At 38.9% G+C, this 19,888-nt stretch overlaps 1 protein-coding gene across 5 annotated transcripts; it reads right to left on the reverse strand.

Moving 5' to 3' along the window:
• On the reverse strand, positions 1–16,492 carry u2af2b (U2 small nuclear RNA auxiliary factor 2b). Of its 5 annotated transcripts, none has more exons than XM_063010943.1 (13): positions 16,389–16,492; positions 15,963–16,021; positions 9,035–9,055; positions 8,558–8,690; positions 5,965–6,071; positions 5,566–5,717; positions 5,152–5,268; positions 4,785–4,923; positions 4,465–4,556; positions 4,235–4,357; positions 4,012–4,098; positions 1,951–2,202; positions 1–762 (listed from the first exon to the last, which is right to left on the reverse strand). In XM_063010943.1, the coding sequence occupies exons 2-13, from the start codon at positions 16,009–16,011 to the stop codon at positions 628–630; spliced, it is 1,407 nt and encodes a 468-aa protein (XP_062867013.1). In that variant the 5' UTR covers positions 16,012–16,021; positions 16,389–16,492; the 3' UTR covers positions 1–627. The 5 variants fall into 5 exon arrangements, with proteins under 5 accessions (XP_062867013.1, XP_062867014.1, XP_062867012.1 ...); XM_063010944.1 differs by having other exon boundaries at positions 4,465–4,544; positions 16,381–16,481; XM_063010942.1 differs by having other exon boundaries at positions 16,381–16,481.
• Between the last annotated feature and the right edge of the window lie 3,396 nt (positions 16,493–19,888).

Here is a 19,888-nt window from a genome sequence, read left to right on the forward strand (position 1 = left end):
TACTTTCAAATTGTCACTAAGTTTATTATCAAAAGAGGGTTATTATATTCAAGATCACACATACAGAGACACAAAGGTGCCATGCTAGACTAAGTTACATGACCAGTATCATAGGCAGTGATGTATACTGGAAACAGACAGAGATGAGTAATAACTAACACACAGTTTAATCCAAATTAAGGAGTCTAAGGATATTAACGGCTGTAAAAACGAGAATCAGAATCAAATGTACATAACATGTGAACAGAGTAAATAGTGACTGAAGAGGGATCAAGGAACAAAACAACTTCTTTTCTCTCATTTGCGAGTGAGGAGAAAGCGACATTCCCGCCCTCCCCCCAAAACTCCTGCCGTTGTCAAAATTCCCTGGTTTTGGGACCATCAATCATCTTTTCCCCAGCTAACATTTTCAATTCATATACAATAATTAAAAAAGGAAAACAAAATCAACTGAAGTAATAGCTGTTTGTGATGCTCTGCTGTTAACACAACCCCTTTAAAAACATGAAATGCCACCTTGCACTTGAATACAAAAATGCGCCCTCTTTTGCCATTTAATTCTTACTCCTCTCCTCATACAGCCTAAGATCCGGTTTGTCTCGCTCCGCTCCCTCTTCTACCTCAGGTCTAGCCGAAGTCACGGCGGTGGTAGGCATCGGGGTCGCAGTATTTGGTGACCACCACTCTGTTGGCAAACTTCCTGCCGGTTAAAGACTGCATGGCCTTCTGGGAGTCATATAATGATGTGAATTCCACAAAGATCTGTAGAAAGCAGAGAGAGAGAAACGTGGCTAAAGTGACATGCAGGTTTTGTAAACATAACACCTTCCGCAAGAGGTTATTTTGTTGCCTAAATAATAAAGGACAGTCTCTTCATGTAATATACATAGTGAAACACTATGAGAATAAATAATAATAATAATAAGACGACATAATTTTTTTGCTCAATTTTCTATACCTACTATTTTCTATTCCAACTGTACCAAACATACACCGATCAGGAATAACATTATGACCACCTTCCTAATATTGTGTTGGTCCCCCTTTTGTTGCCCCCATATGCAACAAACTGTGATGCACTGTGTATTGACACCTTTCTATCAGAACCAGCATTAATGTATATTACATGAAGAGACTTCTTCAGCAATTTGAGCTACAGTAGCTCGTCTGTTGGATCGCTCCCCACGTGCATCAATAAGCCTTGACCACCCATGGCCCTGTCTCCGGTTTACCACTGTTCCTTCCTTGGACCACTTTTGATAGATACTGACCAATGCACCCCGGGAACACCCCACAAGAGCTGCAGTTTTGGAGATGCTCTGACCCAGTCGTCTAGCCATCACAATTTGGCCCTTGTCAAACTCCTCAAATCCTCACGCTTGTTCATTTTTCCTGCTTCTAACACATCAACTTTGAGGATAAAATGTTCACTTGCTGCCTAATATATCCCACCTACTAACAGGTGCCGTGATGATGAGATAATCGGTGTTATTCACTTCACCTGTCCGTGGTCATAATCTTATGCCTAGTAGGTGTATATGCATGCATGATGATTTCCCAATACAAATCATCAGTTGACCAAACTAATCAAGACTATAGGCATTAGTGGTAATACTATAATACCACTACAATTTAGCCATAATCCACAACTTGTCAAAAGAAACAGGACTAGTTATATCTTCTATCATTCCACAATTGGCCATTTAACAGTTAATGCATAATTAGAGCTGTAATAAGGTATTATACCTACTGGTGTCAAACCTAAAACAACTTCAGTCATTTTGTAGTTAAAACAATTTAAATGCACAACCCTTATAGGAGCTATTACTTTTTCTTAAATATTGTGAAACTGGCTGATAACATGCTTAACTGTTTGTGGGGGAAAAAAATGTTAATTTAACTATACTTCCACAGGTGTTTATGTGATGAGATGTGTAACTGGTTCTTTACCTTGCCAGTTCCAGGGATCTCAAGGCCATCGACAGGTCGTGGGATCTCGATGCTCTTAACCTGACCATATTTGGAACACTCTTCTCTGACATCCTCCACAATTTCCTCATACTCGTCATCATCCAGCAGCTCTTCTGGAGATACCATGTTCATCAGGCACAGCACCTCGGTGGGGATTCCACCCATCTGATTCATAGAGCTGTTCATCAGGCCTGGTACCTGCAGTGTCACTGGTGTCTCGTTTATGCTTGCCTATGTTAAAAAACAGACAAAAACGACTTATAGAAGCAAAATAAAATAGCATATTGGGGATGTACTCATAATGCACTGTAAAGTATTGTAATATTATAATATTGTACAAGATACAGGATAAGACACCTGACACGATAAACCTAATCACTTAACCACAACTCAGAAATGACCATTTGAGCGCGGGTAGTATGCCGATCTCATGTGCTAGCCCACTATTGCTGAGATCCAAGATTAAATCTCAGCTGCACTATTGACAGGCCGAGTCTAGCAGCTTAGCGAGTCTCTCCAAACATAATGCAGTGCTTTCTCTGAGTGAAAAGATGCGGCCGGCGATTGGGCACATAATAGATCATGATTCCATAATAGTGGCATGATTCTAAAGTCACCATAGATGGGTTATACTTAGGGTGTTACTAAATTCATGAGATTTCTAGGACCACCTCATAGTGCAAATTAACCAGAAAACTTGAGGCACTTAAATGCTAAGCAAATATAAAACGTTACACTGGTAAACACAAACTTTTTCCAGCAAATTGCATATTACACAGAAAACGGCTCATTTTACGGTCCGTGAAGCGATTTTCACAGTTGTGAATTAGACAGGGGCTTAGTTATACCCATTAGTTCTATTTCTGACAGGGCTGCACTATCACGACACCACTTAGTTCTCTTTAGAGTCTAGCACTTGTCCTGTTCGATTACTCTGTAACACATGGTAGAACAATAGGAATGGCTATTTTGCAAGTATAACAACTGTGCATGTAATGGTCAGGAGTGTAAAGTGAAATGGGCAGCCGTTAAGATCTATGTGACTGACAAGGCCCGAGTCTGAATTAAGTATCTCTGGAAATGCAAAGGGTGCTTAAAAGGCAGCTGTGAGGACAGAACACAAACCGCAAAGACTAATTAATGACCGAGGACATGAAGCCTATGGTGTTTGGTATGGACCAACAGAAAGGTCACTGTGGCTCAAATTGAAGAGCATTTTAACACGAGTCATGGATTTATAATCAAACTGATGAACACAATATGCATCATGTTGCTTATTTCATCTAAACACACTTTATGCAAGCGATTCGTTTGTTTGGATTTTAATGCCATGTTTAACACATATTTGTGTCATTTCACGGCATGATCCGTATTATGTTTGAGTCTGCATACTGTATCTTGTCTTCATATTACGGGTCAATGTTATATTTTCATCTTTATGGCCGTGACCTGGGTTAAACCTGTTCTTGTGTAAGCATTTCTTTAATGGTTTCAGGCATGTGGACTTGTTGTCTCTCTCTTGTGTATTTGGGGCATCCTATCAGGATGTGCTTTATCATAATGGATGTTTGGTGTTTTTCTCCCAGGTTGCATTATGCTTCCTCTCTACTGGTGCCGACCCCCACCCCCGATTGAGGAGAGCGAACTGACACACGCCTCTCCGATACGTGTACAGTAGCCAACTGCATTTTTTCACCTGCACCAGCCGAGTTCATGCGCGAATCAGCCCTGTGCACCAATAGCCACACCCTGACCAATGCGTTATTCCTCGACTCTGTTCAGACACCATCAACCAGCCAGCAGAGGTCGTAATTGCATCAGTTATGAGGTCCCTCTCCGGCTCCCTAACCCTGTATGAACAACAGCCAAACGTTGTTCATATAGCCGCCCAGCCCAGCTGGATGGCAGAGCTGAGATTCGATACGATACGATGTGTTCGAAATCCCAGCTCTGGTGTGCTAGCGTGTTCTAAAGATAGGAAGAAAGCTTGGTAGAAGTAATAATAACTACATATATAACAAAAATCAAGTGTTTTCTTACCATAGTGGCATTCTTGGCTCCAACACTTGCTCTCTGAACCAGGAGCTTCTTATCTCCTAACTGCATGCCATTCAGTCCTGCAATAGCCTGGTGTTCACACACACACAAAACATACATTTTATAGAGTAAAGGGATATGCAGCAAACTTGATTATTGCTACACCATTTTACTTCTTCCAAACAATGCATTCTGTGTCACAAAACATACATGTATTCACACACACCTGATCGTTGAGATTGACATCAACATATTCACAGAAAGCATAGCCCTTGGAGAGGCCTGTAGCACTGTCTTTCACAAGGTTGAATGCTTTCAAGGGGCCAAAGGATGTCAGTAGTTCCTTAACCTAAAACACAGTGGTAAAAAGGAGGTCAACTTTCTCATTCTAAATAACTGTTTATGGGTTTTATCAGTTAATTAGGGTTACCACAAATAAAATGAGTACAAACAGACCTGATCATCACTGAGATAGTTGGGCAAGCCTCCGATGAAAAGCTTGTGAGCAGAGTCCGGGACTACAGTAGACACCACACCTGGAAAAGAGGCTATAAAGGGTTAACTGTGCAATTCGACAAAATGTTCTCCGTGTCCAAAGTTAAGTCCCATAGACCCTGACTTCACTAATTATACCATTGGCAGTGTATTATTTGTATTAAGTTGTTTGCAAGTGCTTACATATACACAAGGTTTGTTTGTTAACAGGAACAGGACAGTTTGTAAACACGGTCAGTCGACAGTACTGAACGTTGATGTATTTCGTTCAGTAGACCTACCTGGAACATACACGCTGGGGTTCTCGCTCATGCCTGGCAAAGGCTGGTAATCATGTGGCCGGCGGATCTTCAAACTCTGGCCCTGGAATATGATGCCATCAAAAGCCATGGCCTGTGTAGTCTCATCCACTGAGCGCAACTAGAGGATGGTAGAAAGAAAAGAAATGAGCAAGATCAGTCTTCTATTCTACTTTATAGACTCCAAGTGCCTCCTTTCCAATATAAAAGATATAAACCTCTGATATTAACCTTTACATTAATGAAAAAAAAAGTTGGGCTTTAGTACCTTAGAGCTGATGCCAAGCTCATGCAAAATTAAATATAATAATTTTACTGACTAATAAAGATGGCAGGAAGGAAATTTTACCTCAAGAAAAGCAAAGTTCTTATCCTGGTTGATCTGCACAGCAAGGACTGGGTTTCCCGGAGCCTGAATAAGACCTCCGAGTCTCATTTGTGCATTGAAGAAGTCCATCATGGATTCCTAAAGATGAAAAGCAAAAATAAATAAATTAAAAACATATTACATAAATATAGAATGTGAATTATGTTTAGCATCAATGGTGGCATCCTATTACAGCAGCACACTCAAATTCAGTGAACTGTAGAATGTCCCAATCAGGGCTGACTACATGGCTAGATGCTTGATTTTATATACCTGTGTCCCAATACTTGTGTGTGTGTGTGTGTGTGTGTGTGTGTGTGTGTGTGTGTATATACACACACACACACATACAAAAATGGGCTAACAGTATGTAGTGGTTTGAGAGCCTCCACTCACCTCTGTGATGCCAAATGGGATGTTGCCCACGTACAGTCTTCTAGCCTGACGGGTCATCTGGCTTCCCACTACTGGCACCGGAGTAGGTGTAACAGTCAGTCCCTCTGGAGTCATAGTGGGCAACAGGGCTGTGGCAGGAATCTGACCAGCGGCTGACACATTCAGAGACAGAATGTTAATCAAAACAGCACAAAAACACTGCTCAGTTCACAGGATAGTAACAGTATAATCATATTTTAATAATCATACCAGAAACAAATAAATGCAGCACTAATAAACACCACAATGTTTTAATTTTTGTATATATAATTTCTAACTTCAGCGTAGAGTTTACATTGAATAGTGGTAAGAAAATATGAACCTATTGGAGAGGGAATATTTCCTTGGTGTTTTACTCACCCTGCATGGCCTTGTACTGCATGGGTGTAATGTGCTCAAAGCCTGGAGGAGGAACATCCCAGTACTTTTTGATTTTCTTCTTCCTCTCCCTAGGTGGTGGTGAGCGACTAAAAAAAAAAGAAGCATTTGAATTAAAAGAATAAGACCAAAGATGGGAAACATGTTTGGTTGTAAATGTTAAACATTATAACAACTTGTGAGTTATGGTCGCATAAGCATCTGCTGCTGGATTATCTTTTAAAGATGTTTAGAGTCATTTTAACCAAGCAAACTAGGTCCTGAAGTGTAGGCCGAACAAAACAATACTTTTAAATAGTGAGCCAGTAAAGTAAGAAGCTTTAACACACTAAAGAACAGAATTCTGCAGGGGGAAAACAGAAAATAAGAAAAAGAAATGCTGCTTATGGACTCAACATTGCATGTAATCAATAGTCTGTCCCAGGGATGTAACGATACACTCTACCCACGATGCGATGTGATTCACGATACTGGGTTCACAAGACGATTTTTTTCAGATTTTTTAAACAAAATGAAATTGAAGACAAATGAGTTTCCTTTTATTATTTCTCTTTAAAAAAATTTAATTAAATACTGTATTTGTGCGCATCTTTTATTATCTAAATAATGAAGATTATTTTTGAAGTAGGTACAAGCTATGCAAAACAATGCTACACATTTCCCTTTTTGTGTAAAAAAAAGAAACTGAAATGAAATAAATCCCACATTAAATAAATAAATGAATAATACAACTAAATAAAGTATCCTCACATAAATAAATTTGGCTGGAAAACTCCGAACCTGGCAACCCTGTAGTGCCGTCAACCAGGCGAGGTGAATAGCGCCAGTGCCCTCTGCTGTTTAAAGTGAATATCGATTCATTATACATGTAAACCAATTTGAATCGTTACACGTGAATCGATTTTTAACCGTCTTGTTGTGCATCGTTACATCCCTAGTCTGTTCATTGTAAAATTGAACAGAATGCTGTTTACAGAAACATATTAACCTCTTGAGTACTTTGTTAATCTGCACTTAATTTAACATTTAATGTGGTTCAGCATTTAGTTTTTAATGATTAATACATTACTGACTTAACATCATACAGTCGTTATACTTTTAGTGGTGTAAAACAGCAGGATGGAAACAAACACCATGCGCAGAACAAGTTCATCATTACAAATTCAACCTTTATAGTGGAACGATGCAAAATATCCACATCATTCGAAGCTGGCACATATGTACTGACGGTGGCTAAGGTTAAAGCTCAAATTGGCAGTTTAATCTCTCACAGTCAAACTTCACCTTCTGGAAATTAGTTCAAATGACCTTTTTTAACCGACAGCATTAATCAAACAATGACTCGATTAACCATTAACATCACTTGTTGATATGAAACTCTGATGTGGTTTATTTTTTAATGGGACCCTATAAGCTTATCGATTAACAGTCGATTAATGACAGTTATCTGTTTAATTGGCCAAATATTGTAGAACTCATCCTCTATGCTGTGCACGTTACTGTTATTTTTAAATATTCCACACACTGCTAGCTTACTATTATCTGTATATTACTGTATATAGTCATCGGTATGTTACCATATATTGTGTACCTCTGCTTATATGTACATACATAGGTCACTGAATACTGCATACATGCATACATGCATACATGCACATGTCCATACATTTTCCATATATTGCCTGTATATTAGATTAGATTAGATTCAACTTTATTGTCATTGTGCAGAGTAAACAAGTACAAAGCCAACGAAATGCAGTAGCATCTAACCAGAAGTGCAAGATAGAGATTATATACATATAATACACAGTATTAAAGTGCAGAAGTGACCAGATAAGTGAAATGAGGAGACATATAAAAATATTAAGACTATTAAACAGATGATGATGATTGTACAGTGAATTGACTAATATGTATTTACAGAGTAATGAAGGTGACTAAAGTGGCTACATAAATGGGTAATGAATGAGAATAAATAAAGTGAAGTATATAAGTATAGCAAGTATATACAGTATATACATTATTATTGTGCTGGTGTAAACAGTGCAATAGTGCCATGTGCAAATTTGCAAAATACTGATATAGTCGAGATGGTACACTTGTAAAAAGTACAGAGTTCAGTGTGGTACAAAGTGCAGTGATATTTTAAAGTGTTGTATATAGTCTTATAGTTGTATATTTTTGTGTTTAATGTTCTTGTGCATTGTCTGCAACTCGTACATTGCTTGTATACTGGATTTATACTAGAGAGATACCATCAGCCGAAACCAAATTCCTTGTGTGTATCCACATACTTGGCCAATAAATCTGATTCTGATTTAAAGTAGTGAGCAAAATTTGCATCCCTAGTCAGTTTTCAAATTCACCACAGTATTAGTATATACCAGTAATTCATGTAAAGCTGTTATATACCATAACAAGCTTGATGTGCTGTGCACTATTTGGTATTGATAGAATTAGACTTTACAGCAATCACTTCAAAAATAAATAAAAATGAATTAAATAAATGACCAATATGTTATCAATCCTTTTACAATAGTGTAAATACCAGATCACAGACTGGTTACTCTCTTACCTGCGTCTAGGTCTGCGATCTTTGCTGCTGCTGCGTCGCTCCCGGCTTCTCCTCTCCCTGCTCCTCCTCTTTCTTTCCCGGCTGCGGCTACGCGATCCGCTCCGCCGCCGGTGCCTGTTCTCTTTATCCCGCTCTAAAAGAGGCAAACGTAAGTGAGACTGAACATTGAAAGAGAAGAGAAATATATTTACATAGCTGAAGGAGCCTAAAGACAGGAAATGAAATTCTGTGGAGGAGAGAAGGGCCAGTAACTGCAGCAGCAGAAAATGAGAGATTTTAGGACCTACCTGAGTACTAAAATAGGAAAGGTTAAAATCATTGTGTGTGAGAGTGCAAAAGGTGAAATCGTGCAGGAAATACTTTTAAGGGCGTTTTGTTCATACATGAGAAGACTAAAAAAACATATCTGAGAAAGGAAAAAAGTAAAGTTGTGTATGTTAAGAATAGTATGAGGAAGCACTCCAAATCGATACCCACCATGGCCGTTAACACCGTCACCTGTGTTGAAAGAAAATGAGAGTGATTAAAATCAGACTGTGCAATGATTCACTTTTCTTACTCTACGCCACACAACAGCAGGCTCAGGTTTGCTTGCATTGACCTAAAAGAACTGGTGAACTGGTGATTAACACAATACAATGCTCCAAAGGCTGACTAGGAATGCCCTATTGTTGACCAAATGCACAAAGAAAGTCATGTCATATATCATGGTGAAAGTTGGCAGAATACTTGGGGGAAAAATGTTTCAATGCACAGTGACATACACCGATCAGCCATAACATTAAAACCACCTCTTGTTTCTACACTCACTGTAAATTTTATCAGCTCCACTTACCATACAGGAGCACTTTGTAGTTCTACAATTACTGACGGTAGTCCATCTGTTTCTCTGCATGCTTTGTTAGCCCCCTTTCATGCTGTTCTTCAATGGTCAGGACCCCCACAGAGCAGGTATTATTTAGGCGGTGGATCATTCTCAGCACTGCAGTGACACTGACATGGTGGTGGTGTGTTAGTGTGTGTTGTGCTGGTAGGAGTGGATCAGACACAGCAGCGCTGCTGGAGTTTTTAAACACCTCACCGTCACTGCTGGACTGAGAATAGTCCACCAAACAAAAACATCCAGCCAACAGCGCCCCATGGGCAGCGTCCTGTGTGACCACTATGAAGGTCTAGAAGATGACCAACTCAAGCAGCAGCAACAGATGAGTGATCGTCTCAGACTGTACATCTACAAGGTGGACCAACTGGGTAGGAGTGTCTAATAGAGTGGACAGTGAGTGGACACGGTATTTAAAAACTCCAGCAGTGCTGCTGTGTCTGATCCACTCATACCAGCACAACACACTAACACACCACCACCATGTCAGTGTCACTGCAGTGCTGAGAATGATCCACCACCTAAATAATACCTGCTTTGTGGACCTGCTTTGTGGTGGTCCTGTGGGGGTCCTGACCATTGAAGAACAGGGTGAAAGCAGGTTAAAAAAGTATGTAGAGAAATAGATCGACTACAGTCAGTAATTGTAGAACTACAAAGTGCTTCTATATGGTAAGTGGAGCTGATAAAATGGACAGTGAGTGTAGAAACAAGAAGGTGGTTTTAATGTTATGGCTGATCAGTGTATTATGGTATATGTTTATACATCCTGTATAAACATATACCATAATACACTGATCAGCCATAACATTAAAACCACCTTGTTTCTACACTCACTGTCCATTTTATCAGCTCCACTTACCATGGAGTGTGCATGCCGTCTATGAGCCTCCTATAGGTGTCTGTCTGTAACCTTATACACTGCGTGACAGCCTGCACAGGCTTTGTTTATCAGCTTTGCTGACCTGCGCTATAACCATGTTTGGCAGGTGAATGATGACAAATAGGTCAGAGCTGCCGTTGGCTCGCAACATTAAGAAAAAGCATCTAGGTGAATGATTCCATTCACAAGGTAAAAATTTAAGCTTTCTTCTGGCATGTGCCTAAAACCACTTGTTCACCTTTTTCAGTTCTTCTATCGTTCTATATGTAAAAACTATGAAAATTGTGGATGGAAACAAAGGTGTCATCTGAACCGTTGTTGAGCTTTTTTCTAAACTTAAATCCATATACAGTGCTGTGAAAATATATTTGCCCCCTTTTTAACTACTTCTACTTTTTGCACAGTCACCACTCTTTAGATTTTAACCACACTTCATATAATTCAAAGACAACCTGAGTAAAACAGATTCCCATTTTCTATTACCTATTGTTTTCAGACCTAAAGTGCATGAACTAAACCGGTCCTGACCCAAAAAGGGGCCATAGAGCTCAGCCACAGACTAACAGCAGCTCCGGAGGAGAGCCTAAAACGTACAAAGAAACATGCTGTGCTCTCTGTATTTAACCAATACTTGTGCCTCAAGGAGCAGCTGTTGCAGCAACAAGGTGTTTCCCAATCTGACCAATGGCACCACTGACCCAAATACATGATTCAATGTTGCTGAGCTAGCAAATCAACAATTTAATACAACTGGGTAACTGGCTACGACAAAATTGGGAGAAAAACCAGAAGAGCTATTAAGTTATTCTATTAATTTCTGTGTACAGTAAGAGCTGATATTCACCATTGTTTCCATTTGGAGATCTTCCCAAAACACACTAAAAATCCCTCAGAGAGCACACTAAAATCATACAGGAAAACTATTTTATGCCTTATGCAGGAATTCAGTTTCTTTTAATAAATAAATACAACTATATTATGCTGTATGCAGAACCGAACATGTAGGACCTTTATCTTTGCATATAGCTGACAAACACGAAAGTACTGTAGATGACCGTTCAGTCCTTTCCAACAGTGTAATTACTGCAAATGATGCAATGATAGCAAAAGGTTTATCCTACACAGTGCTCTGAAAGTTATGTAAGTACTTGCCTCCTTCCAGATTTCATTTATTCCTGCATATGACAAACTTGATACTATATTACTATACTAACTACACACTAGGGTTTCAGATACTCTAACTATATTCAGTATAAGACAAATACAACCCAAATATACAAGTGTTATGTTCATAGAATTGTAAATAAACCCTTCTAGCAATGTGATGAAGCTAAGATCACAAACAGCATACAATGCCACAAATACAGGGTGGGCCATTTATATGGATACACCTAAATAAAATGGGAATGGTTGGTGATATTAACTTCCTGTTTGTGGCACATTAGTATATGGGAGGGGGGAAACTTTTCAAGATGGGTGGTGACCATGGCGGCCATTTTGAAGTCGGCCATTTTGAAGTCGGCCATTTTGGATCCAACTTTAGTTTTTTCAATGGGAAGAGGGTCATGTGACACATCAAACTTATTGAGAATTTCACAAGAAAAACAATGGTGTGCTTGGTTTTAACGTAACTTTATTCTTTCATGAGTTATTTACAAGCTTCTCTTTGTTTACAGCCATTGACATGTCGCAGAGGTTAACACGTGAGGAGCGGATAGAAATTGTGTTGATGTCTGGTGAACGCAGTACCCGGGTCATTTCAGCAGATTTCAATGCAAGACACCCTACGAGACCACCCATCTCCCATGCTACAGTTAGCAAACTGCTTGCCAAGTTTCGTGAAACTGGTTCAGTGTTGGATTTGCCAAAATGTGGACGCATGAAAACTGTCACTAATGAAGAAACATCAGTGGCTGTCCTAGCTTCATTCAGCAAGAGCCCACAGCGTAGCACTCGCCGCATGTCACTGGAGAGTGGCATCAGTCGAACATCCCTTCGGCGGATATTAGCTACTCACAAATGGCACCCTTACAAACTCCAGCTGCTGCAGCATCTCAACGAGGATGACCCACATTGGATAGATCCCTCCAAGACTGTTGGAACACAAAAATTGATGGTATGGTGTGGTATATGGGGTACAAAGATAGTGGGGCCATTCTTCATCAATGGAAACCTCAAGGCCACTGGATATTTGAAATTGCTACATGATGATGTGTTTCCCTCTTTATGCACTGAAGCTGGCACGTTCCCTGAGTTTTTCCAGCAAGATGGTGCACCACCACATTATGGGTGTCAGGTCCGAGCATTCCTAGATGAACAGTTTCCTGGAAAGTGGATTGGTCGTCGTGGGCCAGTTGAATGGCCCCCAAGGTCTCCCGATCTGACCCCCTTAGACTTTTATCTTTGGGGTCATCTGAAGGCAATTGTCTATGCTGTGAAGATACGAGATGTGCAGCACCTGAAACTACGGATACTGGAAGCCTGTGCTAGCATTTCTTCTGCGGTGTTGCTATCAGTGTGTGAAGAGTGGGAGAAGAGGGTTGCATTGACAATCCAACACAATGGGCAGCACTTTGAACACATTTTATAAGTGGTCAGAAGCTTGTAAATAACTCATGAAAGAATAAAGTTACGTTAAAACCAAGCACACCATTGTTTTTCTTGTGAAATTCTCAATAAGTTTGATGTGTCACATGACCCTCTTCCCATTGAAAAAACTAAAGTTGGATCCAAAATGGCCGACTTCAAAATGGCCGCCATGGTCACCACCCATCTTGAAAAGTTTCCCCCCTCCCATATACTAATGTGCCACAAACAGGAAGTTAATATCACCAACCATTCCCATTTTATTTAGGTGTATCCATATAAATGGCCCACCCTGTACATTAAATACAAGAGGGAATAAACAAGAATGACATAACATAAGTCTATTAGTGAGGCTCTTTAAAGTTTGAGAGGCCTAGTCGAAGTTCTGACCTAATCTAAACTAGTTTATCGTCAAAAGATTCAAATTGTGGCAAAATACAATGTAAATCAAGTACAGTGGTACCTTGTAACTCAACATCCCCTAAACTCAAAATCTTTAAAACCTACTGCCCCTCATAAAAATTTTTTTACCCCTAAATTCAACATGTTAAGTTTTTTTAAAAATTATTATTATTATTAATATATATTTTTTTTAAATTACATTATTTAAGTAAAGGTAAAGAGCAGGAACAATTCATTGTGATAATTGTGCAAAGACAAAAGAGTTAAAAGAAAAAATACCTTTTTCACAGCACTGTGAATGACTTATTTATTTAATGTATTCTAAAAATTCATTCAAAAAAATTCAAAAATACTCCCAACCCACCGACTTCATAACACGTTTAAGAAAAAAAGCTTGTGGTTCTTCTAAGATATTTATTAGGATTGTAGTCATGTTTTAAACACTTTGGTTCCATTCATGACAGAAACAGTAGTTACTGGTTACACAAGATTCGTCAGTTCACAAGTTCAATATTACAGTCATGGACAATTTTGTATCTCCAATTCACCTTACTTGCATGTCTTTGGACTGTGGGAGGAAACCGGAGCTTCTGGAGGAAACCCACGCAGACACAGGTAGAACATGCAAATTCCACACAGAAAGGACCCGGACCGCCCCACCTGGGAATCGAGCCCAGGACCTTCCTGCTGTGAGGTGACAGTGCTACCCACCGAGCTATAGTGCCGCCCTAGTTAAGTGATAAGTGTATAAGGGTGCTTTGTTGCTTCTGGACTTGTCGTGCCAAAATTGATGCAAGTCTACTAACAAGACAACAATACCAAATACAATACCACCTCAAATAGCTTAAAGATATAGAATAATAAGTTTACTTAAGGTTTGAGAGGCCTAATCAAAGTTCTTACTTTAAAATGCTGTGGCACCAACCTAAATATAAAACTAGTTCATGCTCAAAAGCCTCAAAATATATCTCAAGTATAAATCAAGTAACTAAAAGTGTTTGGCTGCTGCTGCTGCTGTTAAATCGTAGTGACGATATTTTTACATAAACATTTTATTTATTTATGGAAAAATGTTTTGAATTTACTCAGGTTGTCTGTGCAGTATTACAGTTTTTTTTTTTTTTTTTTTTTTTACATACCAGAAACAATTCATTGTGATAATTGAGCAAAGACGAAAGAGTTAAACTAAGAAATACCTTTTTCACAGCGCTGTGAATGAATTTATTTAATATATTCTAAAAATTAAAAAAACTCCCAACCTACCGACTTAACACGTTTTAGAAAATTGGTTTTGCAAAAGCTTGAAAATAATAATACTGCGGTTCTTTTGAGATAAGAAAATAGAATCCACTGATCAGCCATAACATTAAAACCACCTAGTTGTTTCTACACTTACTGTCCATAGAAGCACTTTGTAGTTCTATAATTACTGACTGTAGTCCATCTGTTTCTCTACATACTTTTTAGCCTGCTTTCACCCTGTTCTTCAATGGCCAGGACCCCCACAGAGCAGGTATTATTTAGGTGGTGGATCATTCTCAGCACTGCAGTGACACTGACATGGTGGTGGTGTGTTAGTGTGTGTTGTGCTGGTATGGGTGGATCAGACACAGCAGCGCTGGTGGAGTTTTTAAATACCGTGTTCACTCCCACTCACTGTCCACTCTATTAGACACTCCTACCTAGTTGTTCCACCTTGTAGACGTAAAGTCAGAGATGATCACTCATCTATCGCTGCTGTTTGAGTCGGTCATCTTCTAGACCTTCATCAGTGGTCATAGGAGGCTGCCCATGGGGCACTGATGTCTGGATGTTTTTGGTTGGTGGTTCATTCTCAGTCCAGCAGTGACAGTGAGGTGTTTAAAAACCCCATCAGCACTATTGTGTCCGATCCACTCATACCAGCACAACACACACTAACACACCACCACCATGTCAGTATCACTGCAGTGTTGAGAATGACCCACCACCCAAATAATACCTGCTCTGTGGGGGTCCTGACCATTGAAGAACAGCATAAAAGGGGGCTAACAAAGCATGCAGAGAAACAGATGGGCTGCAGTCAGTAATTGTAGAACTACAAAGTGCTTCAATATGGAAAGTGGAGCTGATATAATGGACAGTGAGTGTAGAAACAAGGTGGTTTTAATGTTATGGTTGATCGGTGTATGTTACTATTAATAGAATATATAAACCTTTTTAAAACATTTGGTAATCTATAGTGAAATTCTTTAATCTGTTTAAGTTTATGAGCCAATTTTTACTGCTATATCAGAACTAGATGAATCAGCTGTATGGTCTGAACATATACAGTAAGATCATTATGTTTCGCACCTCACATGGGTCGACTGTTCCATACAGCTGAACCGTTCTAGTTTTATACTAATTACTCCAAATCTTTAAGTGTGGAATAACACTTTATACTGTTACTGATAATCTGGTAAAGGAAAGGTGTGCAGATTTCACCTAATTAATGTAAAACTGCGTGCTCCATCTGAGCTCGGCGGAACACAATGGTCCATGAGTGATGTGCGGAACACCGTTAACTTAAAGGATATAAAAATCTCATATTTTAGCGTTTACGGTTCGAGTGTGTAGATATTTAGTAACCCATACTATTGTATTTCCAGTAAATAATGAATCGAAACACCTACCTTGTTTGTTTTCACTCAGTTGCCTCTCAAATTCGTCGAACTCCGACATTTTGAATTCGCTGTGGATGAATGGAACGTGAACCCGTTAAATCTTAACCAATTTAACTTCATTCAAAACTGTATTTTTGTCTTTTATTAAACATTCGTGCACATTTATAAAGTAATGCTTATTAAAAATACACCTAGGTAACCTAGCTAAAACAAAACTTCATCCAAGGCGTGCTTTTGTGCTATTCTGCTAACTTAGCTAGCTAACTAGCCAGCTAGGTAGCTAGCTAGCTTCTCGAAGCTCTCGCGAGAAAAGTCTCACACGGTGCAGCGAGGTGTTATAATTAAAGCTAAATAATCCATTTTTGCACAATACACTTAAAATAAAACACATTTCAAGGTTTATGTAAGAATGTAAATATAATACTACCGTTATACCGAGTGCACAACAGTCTCCACACCGTGCTCTCTTTCTCGTTAGTTTACAGCGGATTCGTATCTGAATGCGTTGGCGGAACTGGCTTTTACCTGAATCCCAAATGGCTTCCTATTGACTCACAGTGTGCCCTACGTACCCTGCCGGAACCTCTTATCTAAGGCACTATGTAGTGCACTCACCAAGATGCAGTGAGACTTTTTAGATACAGCCTTTGTGTCTCCGCACTACTCACGTTCACTGACCTAGTCGTCGTACAAGCTTTGTGTCACCTATCGGCCCGGAGGTTTATTACTGTTCATTCGGCCTGGAAAGAGACATACGCATAATGCTCAGTGCATGGTCAAAAGTCTTTGGACACCTTTTAATTAGTTTATTTTTTAGCAAAAAAAACAAAACAAAACATTACTATCAGGTACAAAGCAATCAAGCTTACAACCATGTATGTTCCATATGGAAATAACAGCCACATAATAAAGAGAACAGTATTAAAATAGTAAAACAGAGTTATCAGGTCAGTTAGTGGGTCAATTAGTTCGTTTAATTCCCTATGAGGAAAAATAATACATAACTTCAATTATTTACTTTTACTGTCTAATTAAATCACCCTATACATGGAATCCATGGTGCCACGTATCCTAACATGGTTCCCAGACCATAAACAACTTGAAAATATCACAGATCCCTGACCGTAGTCAGTGGGGCATTTCTAGGACATTCTGGGAAAAGTATTCAGCGTGCAAAAAGTCAATGGGTCTAAATTCTTTCTAAATCCACCATGCAATTAAAATAAGATGCTTTTGATCCTAGATTTAAGCTTTGGGCGAATAAGGGATTACGTAAAGTGGTGGATCTATATGATGAAAATAACTTGCTCTATACATTTGAAGTTTTTATTTTCCTACAAAACATTGTTTTTCAATATCTACAAATTAGAGGTTATATCCTAGCCTCGCAGATAAAGACTGATAATAAACATGCGCTGTCTTTACTTGAAAAAACTGTTCTGGAACATTCCTCTGGCAAGGGTCAGATATTGTATTTAAATATAACTTTTAAAATAATAACTGTAAAGAATCTTCAGAGAAGAAAAAAATAGATTGGCAGACAGACCTGAAGGTACATATTGCTGATGAAGAATGGAAAAAGGTGTGTCATGATTCACAGTGTCACTCTATAAATTCTAGACTCAGACTGTTACAGTACAAGTGGATTATGCGAGTATATTATTGTCCTTCTCTGTTGCACAAGTTTAATGACAATAACCCGGATACATGTAGTAAGTGTGATGTGGAGGTAGGAACATTATTTCACTGTATGTGGGAATGTAGTTATATTAATAATTTTTGGAAGAGTGTAATAGAAATTATATCATTAATTTCCTCCATTTAGATACCTTTCTGCCCAAAACTGTATTCTGGGTTTATTCTCAGAAAATACAACAATATCGAGTGTGAACAAAAAACTGATCAATATATGCCTTGTAAATGGAAAAACATGGAACCACCAACAGTGGGTCAGTGGTTAAAATCTCTCTCTCTCTCTCTCTATATATATATATATATATATATAGTTATTTATTTATTTATTTTTTAAACATATACATTTTATTTTACAGGTCAATAATTTTTATAATATAATAATTTATTTATTTATTAGGATTTTAATGTCATGTTATTTACTGGACAGGTAATTACTCATTACACAAGATTAATCAGTTCACAAGGTTATATTGAACACAGTCATGGACAATTTAGTATCTCCAATTCACCTCACTTGCACGTCTTTAAGCTGTGGGAGGAAACCGGAGCACCTGAAGAAAACCCACACAGAGGGGGGAGAACATGCAAACTCCACAGAGAAAGGACCCGGACCGCTCCATCTGGGAACTGAATCCAGGACCTTGCTGTGAGGTGACAGTGCTACCCACTGAGCCACCCTACAGGTCAGGTTTGTTTATTTTTAACCCCGTTTTTACATTTGTGATATTCACCGCAGGAATCGGTGTTTTGTGCTTGTTTTGGTGGTCTTATACTGTTGAGAAATTTGAGGATTATTTATGGATTATCTTGGGTGAGGATTTCTTTCATTTGGGCATGCTGTCTTTGTCTTTCACTGTTGTACTTTGGGCATTCATTCAGGATGTTTTACAGTGATGGTACAAAGTGTGAGATCTTCTTCTAGCATTGTGTTGGTGTGTCAGTCTGGAATGGTTTATTCGACATCGTGTAGATAACTTGATCTGTATGTTTTTTTATTTGTAGTTTAATGTTTGTTTGTATGTTCCATTCAAGTTGCCTTTCTTTTTTTGCATTTTCCCCTATTTTCCTCCTAATCTGGTCGTATCCAATTACCCGAATTACCCCTCTACTGATGTTGACCTCCACTCTGACTGAGGAGAGTCGTGACTAACACACGCCCCTCCGACACGTGTGCAGTACCCGACTGCATCTTTTTACCTGCACGAGGTGGCTTTATATGTGGATCAGCTTTGCACACAGAGAGACACACCTTAATCTCATTACCCACCGTCTCTGTGCAGGCGCCATAGAACAGGCAGAAGAGGCCATAATCGCATTAGTTATATGGAATCCCCTCCGGCACCCTTCCTGCGAAGGAGTCAATCGTTGTTCACGTAGGCACCCAGCCTGCTGGTAGCAGAGCTGAGATTCGAACTGATGAGTTTCAGATGTCAGCTCTGGTGTGCTAGCATGTTTTACTGCTGCAACAGCTGAGCAACCCCTAGTTGCCATTAATTTTGAATGTAGTCATTTATGAGGGGTTTGATGTCCGTTGGTGGAAGTTTGAGACTATAAACATTTACTGGTACCTAAACTTTTCACTAGACAGAAATCATACAAACAATATTTAAAAGCACTTAAAAGCACTTTGAGGGCACATGAGGATAAGACAAGAAAAGTTTTCACTAGATAGACTGAAACAATGTAAGATAACAAAGTAAGATCATTAACCTTTAATTACAGTGTATTCAGACAAACATTTCTGAAAAATATACTGAAAAATATGCTGAAAAATATACATTTTGTGAAGTGTACTGAAACTGAGTAAGCCTGTTCCACTCCTGAAGAAACCGCACAACTACATTGAGGTACAGTAGCTTTTGTCATCACTTTAAATAATTATATAAGGTTTTTTTATATGGGATGGCCGTGTCCGAACTTTAATACTTAGCACAAAAAACAACCAAGCAACCAAAATCGTTTTCGTTTACAATTTAAAAAAGCCATGTCCTTAATCAGCTTTTACAGTGAGGTCCAGATGAATAAATCGGCCAGCTGTTTTAACACCATATCCTAGAATTGTTTGTTTGTTTATTAGGATCTTAACATCATGTTTTACACTTTGGTTACATTCATGACAGGAACAGTAGTCACTCATTACACAAGTTTATATCAAACACAGTCATGGTCAATTTAGTATCTCCAATTCACCTCTCTTGCACGTCTTTGGACTGTGGGAGGAAACCGGAGCACCCGGATGA

The sequence above is a fragment of the Trichomycterus rosablanca genome, chromosome 2 (genome assembly GCF_030014385.1).
Source record: "Trichomycterus rosablanca isolate fTriRos1 chromosome 2, fTriRos1.hap1, whole genome shotgun sequence".
Lineage (NCBI taxonomy): Eukaryota > Metazoa > Chordata > Actinopteri > Siluriformes > Trichomycteridae > Trichomycterus > Trichomycterus rosablanca.

What these genes read in the sequence shown, in the direction of transcription:
- u2af2b (XM_063010943.1), bottom strand. Translation starts at nt 16,011, where the DNA reads ATGTCGGAGTTCGACGAATTTGAGAGGCAACTGAGTGAAAACAAACAA. An exon ending in GCAGTACAAGGCCATGCAGG is followed by an intron (nt 5,718 to 5,964) that starts GTGAGTAAAACA and finishes TGAATGTGTCAG; the next exon opens with CCGCTGGTCAGATTCCTGCC. An exon ending in ATGTCAATCTCAACGATCAG is followed by an intron (nt 4,099 to 4,234) that starts GTGTGTGTGAAT and finishes TGTGAACACCAG; the next exon opens with GCTATTGCAGGACTGAATGG.